Source organism: Bos grunniens, chromosome 21 (genome assembly GCF_055505025.1).
Source record: "Bos grunniens cultivar Pamir isolate PY7600 chromosome 21, Bosgru_T2T1.0, whole genome shotgun sequence".
In the NCBI taxonomy this organism is placed as follows: Eukaryota; Metazoa; Chordata; class Mammalia; order Artiodactyla; family Bovidae; genus Bos; species Bos grunniens.
This window is the reverse complement of record NC_141185.1, coordinates 20,393,652-20,412,651: the sequence shown is the minus strand read 5'-3', so window position 1 is coordinate 20,412,651 and position 19,000 is coordinate 20,393,652. Positions and strand designations below refer to the sequence as shown.

Sequence of the window (19,000 nt, the reverse complement as noted above, 5' to 3'; positions counted from 1 at the left end):
GAATATGGAATTGATAGGTTGATGAAGAAAACTTCATTCACAAGGCAGGTAATGCTTGATATTCTTCCTAGTAGGATTTCACAATTGCTAGAGACCAGTGAGGGCTATGCACTTCTCATTATTTTCCACTTTTTATTGTAGTTTTAAAAATTTTCCTTGTTCTCCTGGATCACTCTCCAAATATATCATGAGCAGGTAACTTATAATTCAGTTTATGTACCATCAAACCACAAGGACTTATAGTCAGACCTGATGAGAAGGATTAAACATTACCCAGAGATCTTTTATTTTGACCTGGATGCCCCAAAAGATGGGGCTTTGCAGTATTTGTTTTAAGGAGGTGGAAAGACGTGTATATGAATGTTGTGTACGAATGTTAGGTGGCCAAGATGTGAATTGCAGGAGAGACTCTTTGTTGCTTATATAATAAATAGTCTTATGTACTAATCAAACTCTGATTTGTTGAAGGTGCCAACAACTTCTAACTTCACATTATGAAGGTAAAGCAAAGATAATCTCAGTCCGGGGCCCTGACCATTAAGTTCAGTTCAGTCGCTCAGTCGTGTCCAACTCTTTGCGACCACATGAATCGCAGCACACCAGGCCTTCCTGTCCATCACCAACTCTTGGAGTTCACTCAAACACATGTCTATTGTGTCAGTGATGCCATCCAACCATCTCATCCTCTGTCGCCCCCTTCTCCTCCTGCCCCCAATCTCTCCCAGCATCAGGGTCTTTTCAAATGAGTCAGCTCTCCGCATCAAGTGGCCAAATTATTGGAGTTTCAGCTTCAACAACAGTCCCTCCAATGAACACCCAGGACTGATCTCCTTTAGGATGGACTGGTTGGGTCTCCTTGCAGTCCAAGGGATTTGCAAGAGTCTTCTCCAACACTACAGTTCAAAAACATCAATTCTTCAGCGCTCAGCTTTCTTTATTGTCCAATTCTCACATCCAGACATGACTACTGGAAAAACTATAGCCTTAACTAGATGGACCTTTATTGGCAAAGTACTGTCCCTGCTTTTTAATATACTATCTAGATTGGTCATAACTTTCCTTCCAAGGAGTAAGCATCTTTTAATTTCATGGCTACAATCACCATCTGCAGTGATTTTGGAGCCCAGAAAATAAAGTCAGCCACTGTTTCCACTGTTTCCCTTCTATTTGCCATGAAGTGATGGGACTGGATGCCATGATCTTAGTTTTCTGAATGTTGAGCTTTAAGCCAACTTTTTCACTCTCCTGTTTCACTTTAATCAAGAGGCCCTTTAGTTCTTCTTCACTTTCTGCCATAAGGGTGGTGTCATCTGCATATCTGAGGTTATTCATATTTCTCCCAGCAATCTTGATTCCAGCTTGTGCTTCGTCCAGCCCAGCGTTTCTCATGATGTACTCTGAATAAAAGTTAAATAAGCAGGGTGACAATATACAGTCTTGACGTACTCCTTTTTTCTAATTGGAATCAGTCTATTTTTCCATGTCCAGTTCTGTGACTAGATCTGATAGACAGAGTGCCTGATGAACTATGGATGGAGGTTTGTGACATTGTATAGGAGACAGGGATCAAGATCATCCCCAAGAAAAAGAAATGCAAAAAAGCAAAATGGCTTTCTGAGGAGGCCTTACAAATATCTGTAAAAAGAAGAGAAGTAAAAAGCAAAGGAGAAAAGGAAAGATATACCCATTTGAATGTAGAGTTCCAAAGAACAGCAAGGAGAGATAAGAAAGCCTTCCTCAGTGATCAATGCAAAGAAATAGAGGAAAACAATAGAATGGGAAAGACTAGAGATCTCTTCAAGAAAATTAGAGATACCAAGGGAAAATTTCATGCAAAGATGGGTTCAATAAAGGAGAGAAATGGTATGGACCTAACAGAAGCAGAAGATATTAAGAAGAGGTGGCAAGAATACACAAAAGAACTGTACAAAAAAGATCTTCATGACCCAGACAATTATGAGGGTGTGATCACTCACACTCACCTAGAGCCAGACATCCTGGAATGTGAAGTCAGGTGGGCCTTAGGAAGCATCACTGTGAACAAAGCTAGTGGAGGTGATGGAATTCCAGTTGAGCTATTTCATACCCTAAAAGATGAGATGATGCTGTGAAAGCGCTGCACTCAATATGTCAGCAGATTTGGAAAACTCAGCAGTGGCCACAGGACTGGAAAAGCTCAGTTTTCATTCCAATCCCAAAAAAAGGCAATTCCAAAGAATGCTCAAACTACCACACAATTGCACTCATCTCACATGCTAGTAAAGTAATGCTCAAAATTCTCCAAGCCAGGCTTCAGCAATACGTGAACCATGAACTTCCAAATGTTCAAGCTGGTTTTAGAAAAGGCAGAGGAACCAGAGATCAAATTGCCAACATCTGCTGGATCATCGAAAAAGCAAGAGAGTTCCAGAAAAACATCTATTTCTGCTTTATTGACTATGCCAAAGCCTTTGACTGTGGATCACAATAAACTGTGGAAAATTCTGAAAGAGCTGGGAATACCAGACCACCTGACCTGCCTCTTGAGAAACCTGTATACAGGTCAGGAAGCGACAGTTAGAACTGGACATAGAACTGACCTTCAAGAGCAGTTGATAAAAATGCCAGCATGTGTCTCCTTTCTGACATTTTATAACATGAAAAATAAAGCTCTGAGTTGTCTGAAGTACTATACAATGATCCCTTTTCCTTACAGGTAAATCCCACAGTTTCAAATCTGTATTGAGTAGTGAGCACCACACAATACTTTCTTTTCTTCAAAGGACCCTCAAATCTGCATTTTATGGAGCTGTCTACAAAACATATTTATTTGCTTCTCTAGTAAAATGGCTTGAAACAGACTGATTATGATTCTTGCTTTGGGAATTAGATACATAGTACAATATTATTTATATGACATGTCCTCAGTTGCTTTAATAATAGATTTAGAATAAGGGTGGTCAGTAAGTCAAAGATGAGAAATTAAAGCCATGCATTTCTTTGCAATCTGTATTCTAAACATATGAATGTATAAGAGAACATCTATTCAGTGCTAAGCTATTAATACCATGATGTTGTACAACTCTATTTGCTAATGTTTGACTCTTGTGCTGTTTACATGCTCATAGGAAACAATCATTTTGTACAGTGGTTAAAACTTTGACAGCCTTATATTTAAATCCCTAAGTATTTGGATCTAAATCTCAGATGAGTTTTGCTTTCATTATTTTTTCTCTAGGATTCAATTTTGTGCACTCATCAAATAATTATTGTATCTAATGTCTATGAAAACATCTAGATTCTTGTGGATAAAAGAGGGTAGGGGAAATACAGAGGAGAGGAGGAAGACTGGAGTGGGTAGAAGAAAAAGACATAAACAAGAGGAAAGAGAGGGAGCAGAATGGTACTATTTTTTTCTGTATTTTCTTTTTACCATATACTAAAGTAACGCCATATATATAAAGTCATTTCATCTTTCGATAACATTATGCAATAGGTACTATCATAACCATTTTAAAGTAAGAAAATCAAGATTTAGTGTTTTCTGAGATTTTCCCCAAGTTCAGACAAGCAGTAATAGAAAAGGGGCTCAATGCACTGTGCCTGTCTCAGAAACCAGTGCACCTTAGTAACACATAAACTGTATTTTCTCAGACCTTTCTATATTACCTAAGGCTGAAGTGTGGCAGAGGGTGAAACGAGGCAATGATTTTCTTCTCCCACAGATCTTCAGTTCATTCTACTACTGACTTTCTAGGATTTAATGTACTATTGCCTGGGAATCTCTATCTTAAGTCTGAAGTTTTACTGGGATTTTTTCCCCCAAAGAATACTAAAATTAAGGAAAAAAAAAAAAACATTCTAAGACATTTCCTATTTGAAATAGGCCTGCATGCATGCTAAGTCATGTTAATCATGTCTGACTCTTAGCAACCCCGTGGACTGTAGCCCATCGGGCTCTTCTGTCCATGGAATTCTCCAGGCAAGAATACTGGAGTGGGTTACCATGCGTTTCTCCAGAGGAATCTTCCCAACCCAGGTATCAAACCTGCATCTGTCTCCTGCATTGGCAGGACGTTTTTTTTTTTTTTTTTTTAACCACTAGTGCCATCTGGAAATGCACCTAGAAGCATCTAATTCAGTTCCTTCATGACTGAAGGATGCAGTAACTCTTTAACCAGACTGTGAATAATTTGTATTTCTGAAGTGAGTGTTTCAGGTCACAAATTTTGCATATGATACAGCTCTTTAGGGAATCTGATGCTCCTTCAGAGTGTGTGCTCCATAGTTAGAAGAGATTCTTAGATTTTCCAATGAAGATAACTCAGTTTTTAATCACTCTTGTGTGTGTGCTCAGTTGAGTCTGACTTTTTGTGACTCCATGGGCTATGGCCTGCCAGGCTCTTCTTGTCCATGGGATTTTCCAGGCAAGAATATTGGAGAGGGTTGCCATTTCCTACTCCAGGGGATCTTCCCCACCCAAGGATTGAACCCATGTCTCTTGCAATGGACAGGCGGATTCTTTACCACTGAGTCACCCAGGAAGTCCCTTAATCACTCTTGGCCATGTATAAATTACACAATTATAGTTACCTACTTGACATTCTGCCCAATTCTACCACTGAGAGCTGAGAGTCACATTAGCAGTATGTATAGATATATGTCCAAAGATCCAACAGTGTTTCAAGGTTTCATGTCACTCTATTACCACCATTCCCCTCTCACTCTAGTGCTATTCACCGCTACTTTCCCCTGTCCCTTGGCAATGATCTCATGCCTCCAGACTGTATGAGATTCGGAGATCACTGCCAAGGCATCAATGACTTCCACAGCTGTGCTTGCAAAATGAGCTACATCTGTAAGAACAGATACAGTGGAAGGAAAAGTGAGAAGTCTCTTTATTTTGGTTTCGGCCTGAAAATCAAGAAGCTAAATATATGATCACTAGATAAATGACACTGCAATTTTGACAGCTGTCACTGTCAGATTAAGTGGAGAAAACCCTATTCTACTCCACAATTCCAGGCTTTGGCACTAAGTGATTCCTTCAAAATATCTTTTTGATCAGGCATAATGATACATATGATGAATGACATTAGCAGATCTGCTATACTTCTTACCTTTGCTTGATACCAACTAGACTAGAAGGATTTTATGTCAACAATATGCTGGCCAGAACCATCTTTTGCAGTATATTTTACATAAGGCTCAGCACTTCAAAACCAACAAGTTGTGGTATCCATGTACCTCTAATACATTGATCTGAACAATATCTAAACACATACACACACAGTTTGGATTAGCTACTGGGAAAGAGCAAGCATGCTAAGTTGCTTCAGTCATGTCTGATTCTTCGTGACCTTGTGGACTGTAGCCTGCCAGGTTCCTCTGTCCATGGAATTCTCTAGGCAAGAATACTGGAATAGGTTGCCATACCCTCCTTCAGAGGATCTTCCTGACCCAGGGATCAAGCCCACATCTTCTGTGTCTCCTGCACTGGCAGGCAGGTTCTTTACCACTGAGGCACTCGGGATGCCCAACTGGGAAAGAGTAGGCATCCTCTTTTCCACACTCAGAACTGTCTCAGAGGGATGAAAGAGACACAGAATAGACTAAATCAAGCATGTAGCTGGGACTGAACCCATTTAAGACTTGCTGATAACAACAGAGATGCCTCCAGATGGCTTGCAGACACAGGAATAAGAATAAATGTTATTTTAAGCCACTGAGTTTTGGGATGATATAGTCTGCAGACTTACTATGCCAATAGCTTACCAGAAGTTGACACTGGGAAATGGGGTGCCATTTCAACAAAATGTGATTTTCAGTGCTATAGGCTGCAAGAAAACTGCTATAAATGTCCAGAAAAAGTGAGGAAACTCTAATGAAATACTAGAAAAATATGACCTGTGGATTTTAGTACTGAAACTTTTACTAAAGTTATTACCTGCATTTGGAGGATTATGTGCCTGATAAACATACAGAGGTACCAAAAAATGATGAAATCTGAAAAGAAACAGCCAGTTTTCGAGCAGTGTTTAGTAGTAGTAGAGATAATACAAGATTGCAGAGTTACTAAATGAAATTATTTTTTGACAAATTAAAGGTGTGGCTAATAAGACAAGGAAAATGCCTAACTCAGAGGTTATCACTAAAAATAATCTCAGGATAAAGATTCAGTGAAGCCCGTTATCTAATCTTTTATTAAAACTTTTAAATTAATTACCATCCCTTAAAATTATGCCTGTAAAATGAACAAAATGCCATTCGCAAGATAAAAGTGATGCTGGATGAATAAAGTAGTATTTTACTAAAACATGATACACCCAAAATACATATAACTGAATCTAGAGAAAGAGGTTTGGGGAAAGAATATGGACATACTAATAGATTTTGGCAGAAAGTGAAAGTCTCTCAGTTGCATCCGACTCTTTGTGACCCTATGTACTATACAGTCCATGGAATTCTCCAGGGTGGAATACTGGAGTGGATAGCCTTTCCTTTCTCCAGGGGGTCTTCCCAACCCAGTTTGGGAAGATCAAACCCAGGTCTCCCACATTGCAGGCAGATTCTTTACCAGCTGAGCCACAAGGGAAGCCCAATTTTGGCAGAGTGGACCTGGAAAACATTTTTTAAAAACCCACATATATTTATGTAAAGTATAGTTGTGTTAGCAAAAAGCACCACCACCGTAGACTAGAAGAGATTAAGAGTTCTTGATATATTAATTGCTGCTTGGTCTCCAAAATTCTGCACATAGTTAAATAGATTGCCAAAAAGATGTCTTCCAATCTTCTCTTCATAATTGACCAAGGAGGTGATTAAAAAAAAAAAAAGAAATTAATTCCTAGAAGGCAGGGCTGAGAATAGTAGTCTATGGACCTATTAAAAGGATATAAGTCAAGAAATATTTTCAAGCCCAAGTTAGTGTCAAGTGGAATTTCAAAACTGTTATGGATCAGTGATTACTAAATCCTTCCCATCTTCCAAAATTAAATGGGAGAATTTGTTGTTGTTAACCCATGACTCTTGTATCATATGACAGATAATTTGACTTTAGTTCATAAGTCTTCAGATCAAGAGACGCTGCAAATAGACCTCAACCAGATCAAGAGATATTGGACTTTGTACCTGATACCACAATTGGTTGAAATTTTTATAAGTCCTGTGATAATCAAAGGGAGAATCAGATGCTTTTAGCAAGACATGATCTTAACTCTACAGTTAAAAATGAAATCATAGCCTAGTGGTTAGGAGTATATTGAGTAGCTAAACTAGAATTTTAAATACTAACCCTTACTTGTACTTTATATTCAAAATGCTACTAATAATATATACCTAATCTTATTGTAATGAGGATTTAATGCACCATATGCAAATCTGACATACCATGATGACTCTGTATATTGTGGTCCATGCTGTTCTCAGCTGAGTTACCAGTTTTAATTAATTTTATATCCATTTTTGGCATATTAAAAGACTACATTTTCAATAAGGCAATAAATAGTCTTGACACACAAAGGCTTTGAAAGCTGATGAAATATTTTAACTGTAATTTGTTCTTACATATAATTCTACCATTAATAAAGATATTTCGTCTATTCAAATGTCCTATTTTTAATGACAATGATCTACTTGTATAACTATGCTAATGATACGTTAATTTCAACTATAAATTCTGGTATAATTTATATATACATATACATATATTATATGTATAATTTTTTTAATTAAAATTGAATAAAAAAAAGAAAAAAAAATTCTGGTTATTAAACTTTTGTATTACTATTTATAGGAAGAGAATATATTAATAGCTAAGAAAAAGTATATTTAATACAATAATTTTAGGTCAGATTTTCCTCTTGGAAATGTTTTTTGAATATACCTACGTCAAGAATTTTCATTTGCCAAGTGGATACAGTAGTTAGTTTTGCAATTTACATTTTAGTTTCCTATTTTTTTTCTAATTTTATTTTATTTTTAAACTTTACATAATTGTATTAGTTTTGCCAAATATCAAAATGAATCCACCACAGGTATACATGTGTTCCCCATCCTGAACCCTCCTACCTCCTCCCTCCCCATACCCTATTTTTTAATTTTGAGAATCATTCAACTAATTTTTTGTACAACAAAATGCTATAACAGCACTTGCAGTGTGCTATGAGTCACTCTATTATAATTATGACAGAGCTATTCAGCCAACATTATACTATTGTTTTCAGAAACAAATCACAAGTTTTAAAAGGGACCTGCTCCTTATTTCTGCCATACACACAAACAGCCAGCCACAAACACACTCAAGTTTTGGGGAAGCAAGTCTAAGTCATGAATCTTGATTGTATGTAAAATGAAGTTGCTATTATTCATAATAATAACAGGGAAGCCTGGCGTGCTGCAGTCCATGGGGTTGCAAAGAATCAGACTTGACAGAGTGACTAAATGACAACAAATTATTACTTTTAGAGGTAGATTTAAACATTGGTTACATCTGGTTCTAAAAGAAGCTAAACTGAATTTTAGTAGGTTGATATTACTAAACAATCATGATAAACAGAACTTTGCACTGGACTATCTCTCAAGATCTTGTTGACAGGTTTAGAAGTGATGTGGCTTTGTAACCCCTGTTGTCAAGTGTTCCTATCGACACTATGTATCCAGAAAAAAAATGAACACACTAATTCAAAAAGATACATGTATCCAATGTTCACAGCTGCTGCTGCTGCTGCTAAGTCGCTTCAGTCCTGTCAGACTCTGTGCGACCCCATAGACGGCAGCCCACTAGGCTCCTCTGTCCCTGGGATTCTCCAGGCAAGAACACTGGAGTGGGTTGCCATTTCCTTCTCCAATGCATGAAAGTGAAAAGTGAAAGTGAAGTCGTTCAGTCGTGCCCGACTCTTAGCAACCCCATGGACTGCAGCCTACCAGGCTCCTCTGTCCATGGGATTTTCCAGGCAAGAGTACTGGAGTGGGGTGCCATTGACTTCTCCAGAGCTACTTAAAATATCCAAGCACAGAAACAACCCAAGTGCCCTTCAACAGATGACTGGTTTAAGAAGATGTGATCTTGATACAATGGAATATTACTCAGCCATAAAAGAGTGAAATATTGCCATCTGCAGCAACACGGATGGACCAAGATACTCTCCATACTAAATGAAGTAACGTCACAGAAAGATGAGTATTCTATGATATCACTAAGTGTAATATAAAAATTATACAAATAAATCTACATACAAAACAGAAATAGACTCACAGACACAGAAAGCAAACTTACAGTTAGGAAAGGTGAAAGACAGGGAGGGGACAAATAAAATAGGAGTAAGAGATTAGCGGATACAAGCTGAAAGTGAAAGTCGCTCAGCCGTGTCCTACTCTTTGCGACCCCATGAACAATACAATCCATGGAATTCTCCAGGCCAGAATACGAGAGTGGGTAGCGTTTCCCTTCTCCAGGGGATCTTCCCAACCCAGGGATGGAACGTAGCTTTCCCACATTGCAGGCAGATTCTTTACCAGCTGAGCCACAAGGGAAGCCCAAGAATACTGGAGTGGGTAGCCTATCCCTTCTCCAGTGGATCGTCCCGACCCAAAAACTGAACTGGGATCTCCTGCATTGCAGGTGATTCTTTACCAATTGCCCTATCAAGGAAGCCCTAGATACAAGCTACTATAAATAGATATGCAACAAGCATTTACTGTGTAGCACAAGGGACTATATTCAACATCTTGTAATAACTTATAATGAAAATCGACCTAACTATATATGTATATGTATATATACACACATATATATACACACACACATATAACTGAATCACTTTTATGTATACCTGAAATTAATATAATATTGTAAATCATCTATAATTAATTTTTTTCCTTTTTTTAAATTTTATTTTATTTTTAAACTTTACATAATTGTATTAGTTTTGCCAAATGTCAAAATGAATCTGCCACACGTATACATGGAAAAGAAATAGGTGAACAACTGAGCTTGCTTCTGATCCTCTCGCAGCTTTATGCATAAGGACACTTGCACTGGATGGTAAAGGATAACATCCCATAAATATAGTTATCTAACTAGCCCCTTGGGGAGAGTGGCCTTATGCTTTAACTTGGCTGTTTTTACTCAGAAGATCATATCTATAATTCTTGTCTAGAGTAAGAAATCCTTTCCTCTAGGACAACGGTAGCCGTTGGCTCAAATGCTATTTCTCAGCCTGAGGTAACTATGGAAATCTCTTACCTTGAGTTCCTCATATTTAATCCTGAGAAGTAGAGTATCTTCTGAGGCTTGAATTGATATCATTTAAATAGTTTGTTGCTTAATGTCATCACTGATTATGTCCTATATATAACTGACAGGATAAATCACAGATTTTACACTTTAAGTATAAAGTGTAATACTTATACACTTTAAGTATATTCCACATAGTTTATAGTATATCTATACTTTTGGCATTTTTTGCTTTCTCTTGTATAAGGCCACCGGAATTTATTTGTAATCTTTAACAGAGAGTTGTTCATATTTTGATTTGTTACCACAGTTTACTATCCGCTATTTTCTTACTTCTTTCCTTAGATCTATTACTACCCACTGAAGTATTTCTTTCACCACTAGCACAGTCATAGCATATGGAACATATAAATCATTTTACTCTCCTCTTTAAAATTACTTGTGACAAAGCTTTACTAAGGGGTGGGAAAATGAGATGAAAAATCCTTAGCTCAACAACTGTCAACTCTTAAGCAATTAGTCAACCGGAAATTCTATAATTCATGGCATTTTGCGTTAGTGGAAAATCTTTGGAAATCTAACCTCACATAAATTTTCCAGCCTCAATACTGTTTTTTTTTTTTTTTTTTTAAAGGAAACTCTTTGGTCCATCTGACCCTCAGAGACAACCAAGTAGACAGCCAGCGTAAGGTTTTGATAACATATGGGTTAATTTAATAAAGTCTAACCAGTCAGGGGAACTGTTGGATTTAAAAGCATTTAATAAGATTAGACTTTCAAACATTATTTGGTGCATTAATTCAAATATGCAAATTGGCACAGCCCTGAGGCCCAGGCATTAAAAAAAAAATGAGGGCAGATAGAAATAAAATTAAATTTTAGAAAGGTATTAAAATAAAAATACACTCACAATCTGAAATTGAGAACTGGAATTAGAGTTACTCAGCCTATTAAGGCTCACTGCTATTAGTATATGAGGCCACTAAGGGAGGTAGATTGGTAATGGAGCAAGCGGCTATACATTTAAAATTAGGAATTATCATTTTTGGGGGGCATTAAATTTGAATCTTCTATACAGTCTTCTCAGATAATTGTTACCAATACTAGAGCATATTTAAAGTATTAAAAATAAGACAGCATTCTATGAATTATGATTGAGGATTTTTGCTCTATTGCTGGTTTGGCATTTCAGGCTCATCATGTTAATGCCTACCTGTTTACTTCTGCTGTCTGTAATAGCCTACTGATAATTCAGATTCAGGCCAGTGTGTGAACCACAGAAAGAAAAAGTAAACTCTTGCTCTGAGAACTCAATACCATTGAAATCAACTTTGAGAACAGAAATAGAAAATCACTAAAAGCATATCCTGCCAGGCCCTTCTAAAATATAATATTTGTTGTATTTATGAGATAGCATGCTTTTTTGTAGTTAGTAAATTAAAACTAAAATGAAATTAAAATAGAGCCTGTTTCCACCATGTGGTAAATTAAAGTTATTATAATTCCATACCAAATATGAGTCAATTAATTCTACCTCAGCCAAAGCTCTGATATTTCAGAGAACAGCAGATGTTACCCTTTCTACTACTCCATTAATATACCTAGTCAGTTATTCCACTGTTCTCCCTAGGGCAGAGAATAAAGGCATATTTTCCTTTCTGTTCTTTAAGCAAACCTACTTGCTCCCCGAAGCACAAGATTTAATTATCCTTGCTGCATTATATTTGCTTGAATAGCTACAGAAGCTATTAATAGGCATAACATTTTCTGATCTTTTTTCATGAAATTCAACTATGATATTTATGCTGATTTAATTACATCTAGCACATTAATTAGTCTACTGGTAAGAATGAAGGACTTAGGATTTACAACAAAATTTATTGCTATTGATTATTATAATATGCAACAGTTTGGTTATTGGGAGAGTTTAGACACAGAATTCACATATGTATGTAAGTGTCTGGGAAGAAGGAATTGGTGACCTACTGTATTAACTAGCTGTATATGAGAGTATCTACCAAGAAAGGACCCTGGAGCCCTAGTGGGTGCTAGATCAATCACTTAAGTGGCTGTATAACCTTAGAAAATAATTTGACCTCTCTGTGTCTCAGTTCTATCATTTGTAAAAAGGAAATAATGATAATTTTTATGTTACTTTATGTTACAGGATTCTTTTTATATTGGTTTAATTTCTGCAAAGCCCTGAGAGCAATATCTGGCATATATATTCTCTATATCAAGTGTTATTGTTGCTTTTCTTATTATTGAAAATAAGCAGAAGAGACAGACTTTGAAAAAACAGTGAATTTATATTTGGTCACTTTGACTATTACATAGAATCTAATAAATATTAAAGTATTAAGGGCTATTTACATGACCATGGATCTGGACTTCTGAGTATGTCAAAATTATTGGCCTTCATAGTTTTGGGTAACATCAAATTGCAGTTACTATTTGAAGATAAGAAATAAAGGAGAAATTTGAGGGAAAACATGAAAAATTAAGGACAGTGTTAGGACCCAACATTGGGCATTGAAAGAATTTTGTCAGGAAAGGAAAGGAATACGGAATGTGAAGGACACTGGGGTGGAGAGAAAGAGATGGTTGTAAAAGGAGCAAGAAAATTTACAGTACAAAAAACATGTAGAGTGATGTACAGCATTACAGGCAGTAAACTAAAGACATTAAAGGAAGCTAATGGTTTTCAGTACGAAATGTACTGGTATCCTTGGAGTGTAGTTTGAGAAGAATCTGGGGGAAAGAAAGACACTGACTGCAATAAACTTGGGAGTAAAGGTGAGCTGAAGCAAAGGAAACCGTTCAGAAAACTTTGAAAATGTAGATGGTCAGAATGGCCTTTAAACTTAAGTAAAAAATGAAAGGGAAACAATAGCCACAAGCCATCCATAAGATGAGATGTCACCACCTGACTGTCTTAAAACCCTCAAGCTCTGGGGTTAGTTTGAAGTGACTGATAGTGGAGGAGCAAAAGCAGAGACTCTCCGGAGAAACCCATTTCTATACAGACCTTAAATAATTCACATATTTAATGTTCCAGAAAATGTGAGCTTCTCATAGGAAATCAGAAAATGCCTATAAAAACAAAAGTATCATGAGTAAGATTTAGCAGAAGCAATGCAAAGCAGATTCAGAAACACAACGTCAGACATAGTTTAAAATAAGCACTTCTTCAAGTAATGAAAGAAGGGATTACAAATATGAGCAAAAAGAAACAGATTAGAAAAATGACGAAGCATAATGAAATGCTTATGAAATAAATGAAATAAAATACAAATTCCAGAAATGAAAAGCATATTTTATTTAAAAAAGAAAACCTTAAAATGTTTTATTGTCTGTCAAAACATGAAGATGTAATTTTTAATTACATAGTTTGAAGTTATATATGCATGATATGTGTTAGTTTTCTATGCTGCATAACAAATTATTGCAAACATAACAGTATAAAAACAACCCACATTTCTTTTCTGAAAGTTTCTGTGGGTCAGGAGCCTAGCCACAGATTCTGCAAGGCTACAATCACTGTGGTGGCTAGGACTTATTGAGTAGTGTGATGTGGAATAAATTTGCTTTCAAGTTAACTCAGGTTGTTGCAGAAATGACTTCCTTGAAGGTATAATACCAAAGGCCCTGGCTTCTTGCTGGCTGTTGTCTGTAGGCTGACCTCAACTCCAACGCACATGGCCTCCCAGCAGAGTCACTTTATCAAGCCAGTCAAGAGAGAGAGAGAGATTCTAAGTGAGTCTAGGACATTTCATCACCTTTGCCCTATTCGATTGGTTAGAAGCAACTCACAGGCCTCATTAGCACTCAAGGGGAAGGAATGACATGAGCACAGGGCATAAGTACCAGGATACAGGCATTACAGGGATTTACCTTAGAGTCAGTCTGCCATATGGCAAAAATTAAAGCCATATAGAAATATATAACATGAAATGCATAAAATAAAGTGAAAAGTAAAGGTTTACCTCCTCCTTTCCTAATCTCTTATTCTCCCCAATATTGTCTGCTATATGTAAGAGTTTCTTTTGCATTCTTCTGGAAAATAAAATACTTTGCCTTATATCCTCCCCAAATGAAAAAATGGCCATTAGTAGATGTTACTAACTAAACTATGTTACTTCTACCCCCAAATTCATATGCTGAAGTTCTAATATAATTGTATTTGGAGATAGTGTCTTTAAGGAGATAGTAATTAAGGTTAAGTGGGGTTACCAGGTAGAGTCCTAATCCAATAGGACTGTTGTCTTTGCGGGAAGAGGAAGAGACGTCAGGGATGCATGTGTACAGAGAAAAGGTCACGTGAAGACATAGTGAGAAAGTGACAATCTGTAAGCCAAGGAGAGAGGTCTTACCAAAAACCAAACCTGCTGTTTGATCTTGAATTTCCAGTTTTCAGAACTGTGAGAATAATAAATTTCCATTGTTTAAGCCACATGATTTGTGGAATTCTATTATGGCAGCCTTAGTAGATCAATACAGTAGATTATACTTTTAGTGAATCTGAAGGGATATCTGAAGACATTAATTGGAATGTGGCAAAGAAAAGGATGAAATACATGAGAGAAATATTATGGAAGATAAATAGAGTAAAAGGTACTAACAATACTGCAGTAGGGTACCATAAAGAGAGGAGAAAAAGAATGTGACAAGGGGAATATACACATAAATAATGGCTTCAGGAATTATGCAAAACTAATAAACATCACTCTAGAGCTTTGCAGTGGTTGAGATTTTATACTACTTGCAAGTTAACTGGCCAGTTTTACAGAAGTTGGCAGAAGACAAAAGATGCTTTGGTCAGAGAAAGGACTTTATTACTCATGGACAAGTAGGGATATCATACTTCATGTGTGTTTAAGTAGTTCCTGATCTCCAAAGCTGATAAGGGAGATGTAGAGGAGGGTCTAGGAGGATAATATTCATAGTAGATTGTGTGATAGCTGGGGAATTCTGAGTTTAGGGAGCACAAAATTTTTAAAGTGGTGGTCCAGTGGCTAAGACTCTGCTTCCAGTGCAGGGGGCATAGGTTTGATCCCTCGTTGGACAACCAGGATCCCACATGCAGCGCGATACAGCAAAAAAAAAAAAAAAGATTTTAGCAATGCTGCCCAATTTACATAGAGGGACACATTGTTTTATTAACCTGATCAGGAAACAAATTTCTCCCTTGATCTGGAGGAAAATTGTATATTCCAAGGCTGTTTTCTATGCAGACACCCTTAAAAAGATAAGCTGGAACAAAGCTCCCAATATCTCTTCATAAGATGTACAGGAATGTAGGAGACCCATGTAGAACTGCTTACGAACAAAGTCATTGCCTCTCAGAAAGTCTACTAACTTTCAAGATGGAAGAATTTAATGAAATTCTCATATGCATGTGAGTGTGAATACATATATATATGAAATTTTTTAATTTTTTTATATATAAAAATTAAACTACAAAGCACCAAAGGCAAAGAGGAATCTCAGAAGCAGCCTAAAAGACAGGTTTACTTCCAAAGAAAGGCAGTAGTCAGTAGTTAACTTTTCAAATTAACTTTCAAACTTTTTAGTATTTAGTCCTAAATATTCATTGGGAGGACTGATGTTGAAGCTGCAACTCCAATACTTTGGACACTGATGTGAAGAACTGACTTATTTGAAAAGACCTTGATGCTGGGAAAGATTGAAGGTGGGAGGAGGAGAGGACAGAGGATGAGATTCTTGGATGGCATCACTGACTCAATGAACATGAGCGTGAGTGAACTCCAGGGGTTGGTGATGGACAGGGAGGCCTGGCGTGCTGCAGTCCATGGGGTCACAAAGAGTCAGACACGACTAAGTGACTGAACTGAACTGAACTGAGTGATAATTTTTCTGTGGGTTATGATAGAACTCAAATACAAAAAAAAAAAAAATAGCATTTAAATCAGGAAGGGGATTATAGAAGCTAAACTGCTCAGCAGAAGGATAAACATTAACTTTGATTTTAGAGTTTGATAAGATTTAGAAGGCATATTAAAATTTCTGTAAAATTTACTGAAAGATCAGAAAGAGTGCATATCTTTCAGAAGAGTAAAGGAAAATAAAAGGACTGTCACAGTTATCATGAACACCCCAGTAAAATTTTAATATAGTAAAACTGATCTTTAGATAGACTCTGAGTAAAACAAATAGAACAATATTATTTCCCCAAAGGAAAAACATACAAATACTTTTGCTGAAAGTGTTTTGTCCAAGATGCTGATGTAGTAACAATAATTGAAAGAAGATATTTTCCCTAGATGACTTTTACTGACTACGAATAACAGACTTTGGAAACTGACCACCAAAATCATTGTTTTTTTAGACTTTTATGTGTCAGTACAGATCCACTATAAGCTTTGTCTCATATTGGGCAAGTTGACCGATTATTTTCGTGAATTATCTTTCACAAATAGTATATTTTTTCAGGAATGTTTTCCAGTCTATTATTTATTGCTTTATTTATGTTGTCTTGCTTTTTGAATTAATTATTTCAGTGCCTTGTAGATTCAACTTCAAAATGATGCAGACACTTAAATTGTCCATATTATGTAAATTTTTGTGTAGCTATTTTGAAAAAAAAAAAACATGTTTTCAGTGAAAATCTGTTCAAAAACTATATAAATTAATCAGGATATAGAAAAAATATATTTTGTGATTTTGACCAGTTTGATTTACTTTATCCTATTAGTGAGTTCCATTAACTCACATCTGCAATAAAAACAGGAAAATACAAAATATGCTTTAATATAAAAAAGATTACTGGTTCTGATACCACATAACAATATATTTCAAAAATGATAAAAAGTAGTCCAGAATAAATCAAACATTCACAATTTAAATTGCTGTACATAAAAATATTTTTAAAATACAATTATAGCGGTGGCATTTAATTAATCCATTTGAAACACCGATAGCATTTTTTATGACAACCTGTAATTATATCCCTCACATGTTAGAAGTTAGAGAAAAGATATGTATTATAAATATGTAAAAAGACTCTCTTTTTAAAATGGAAAAAACTACAAATGTAGAAAAAGGGCTGAATTTCGAAATGTAATAAATTACCTCTATTTTAATGTGTTCTTTTCAGTACTTGGCATTATCTATAACAGTACTCTTCCCCAAGGCTCAGCACCTTGCCCTTACATGGGTACTGTTGTTAAGGACTTAAGTAAACTTGGAAAAAGGTCTAATTATTGACAGAAAGTATTTGCCCTTTTATTTTCTGATACATGGTGGTATCAGTGTATTATGTTAACTATGGAACAGAGATTGCTTTATACATTTGATTTACTAGGCAGCAAAAATATTCTCTTAAAAACCAGTTCAAATGCATGTGTTGTAGAATTTCATGCATCTATATCGTTCTGTCCTATCTCCTAGCTAATTATATGTTGAATGGAAAGGAGGCTAAAGTGCTGACAGGGGATCAAGTAGTATCTTCTGGTGACAGGAGAAAATGAGTAGGCACATCAATATGAATTGACACGCCTTGAAGCAGTTTTCTGCCACTGAAAAAGTTAAAACCAATGGACAAAAAGTATTCCTTCTATCCGGATAGGAGGCTAACTATAATTAAAGTTTCAGAAACAAACAACAGAAAGTGTTGAGTTTCTCCATTTAAGAGTTGTCATAATACTGAAAAATTTTATAGTGATTTTAACATGATTGGAGAAGAAAATTCTGTCCAGATAATCTCCAAAGGTTAATAGTTACAAAAATGTCTTTCAGAGTTGTTTTTAAAGTCTGAGGGATCATTTAAAGTTTTATTTGAAAAATCTGAAGGTTAAACATTTAGAAATTAGTTGACTCAAACACACCTATTTCAAATACTTAATCCACCAATAACTGCCAATTACATTTTCCCTCTATTAGTAATTATACTCTCTGAAAAAATATGTTTTTTTTTGTTTTGTTTTACACCCATATAGCATAAAGTATATCATGAGAGTCAAAATTTAAAAGCAAGGGAAAAAAAATAGTGGAGAAGATCAAAGTGGCAGAACAGACGGACATGGAGCTCACTGCCCCCGAGAAACATCAAAAATACCTCTATACGTGGAACAATTTTCACAGAAAGCCAACTGAAAACTACAAAAGATTTCTTATATAACCAAAGCTACAAGAAAGATCCCCATGTAACTGGGTTGAACAAAAGGGGAAAAAATGGAATCAAATGGGACCTGTACCCTTGGGAGTGAGCTGTGAAAGAGGGAAGGTTCCCTTGCTCTGGAAACTCCTTCACTGGCATTCCTGCTGGTGTGTGTGGTACCTGAGTGCTTAAACTCAGGCTTCAGTGCACAGAACTGGGGAGAGGACTTGGTGTGGCTACATGCAGACAGCCTGAAGGGCCTAGAGTGTACAGGCAGCTATCATCGACTTGCATGGGATGGAGTGAGGGCCCACCAGAGGAGTCCCATTATTATCATGCAGAGGGTGGAGGATGCATCTGCCATGGGAGCCCTTTTGTCAACAGCCTCACAATGAGGTGCAGCTCCAGTGGCTGCAGAAATGGAGAGCCTAGACTTGCCAGGAGTGGGACTGACGGCCCAGCCAACTGTCAGCGATTCTACAACAGGGAAAGGTGTGGAGCCAGCAGCAATGGGATTCGTGGGTGCACACAATGGGTGGCAGGTAGCATCCTGGTGACAGCTCCTGAGAAGGAAAAGGCAGTGGCTGTTTTTACAGAAGTACTGATTCAGTTCCTCCTACCTCACGCTACAGCTTAGAGCTGGATCTAGGGCTTCTACTCCAACA

The 19,000-nt window shown here is 36.6% G+C and overlaps 1 protein-coding gene across 13 annotated transcripts in view; it reads right to left on the bottom strand.

Moving 5' to 3' along the window:
* LOC147349202 (transforming acidic coiled-coil-containing protein 3-like) overlaps positions 1-19,000 on the bottom strand; it is a 115,937-nt gene that overhangs the window by 64,494 nt on the left and 32,443 nt on the right. For 6 of the 13 annotated variants that reach the window (XM_086363393.1, XM_086363391.1, XM_086363387.1 and 3 more), the window contains one exon: positions 14,887-18,898. The exons of 4 other annotated variants lie outside the window; for them this stretch is intronic. Coding sequence is in view for 1 of the 9 variants with exons in the window: in XM_086363396.1 (XP_086219522.1) it covers positions 18,813-18,898 (86 nt within the window). In the remaining 8 variants the exon portion in view is untranslated. Of the gene's footprint in view, positions 1-5,607; positions 6,598-12,388; positions 13,935-14,886; positions 18,899-19,000 lie in introns of those variants that run through there. 3 more of the 13 variants (XM_086363392.1, XM_086363386.1, XM_086363388.1) reach the window with 2 other exon arrangements.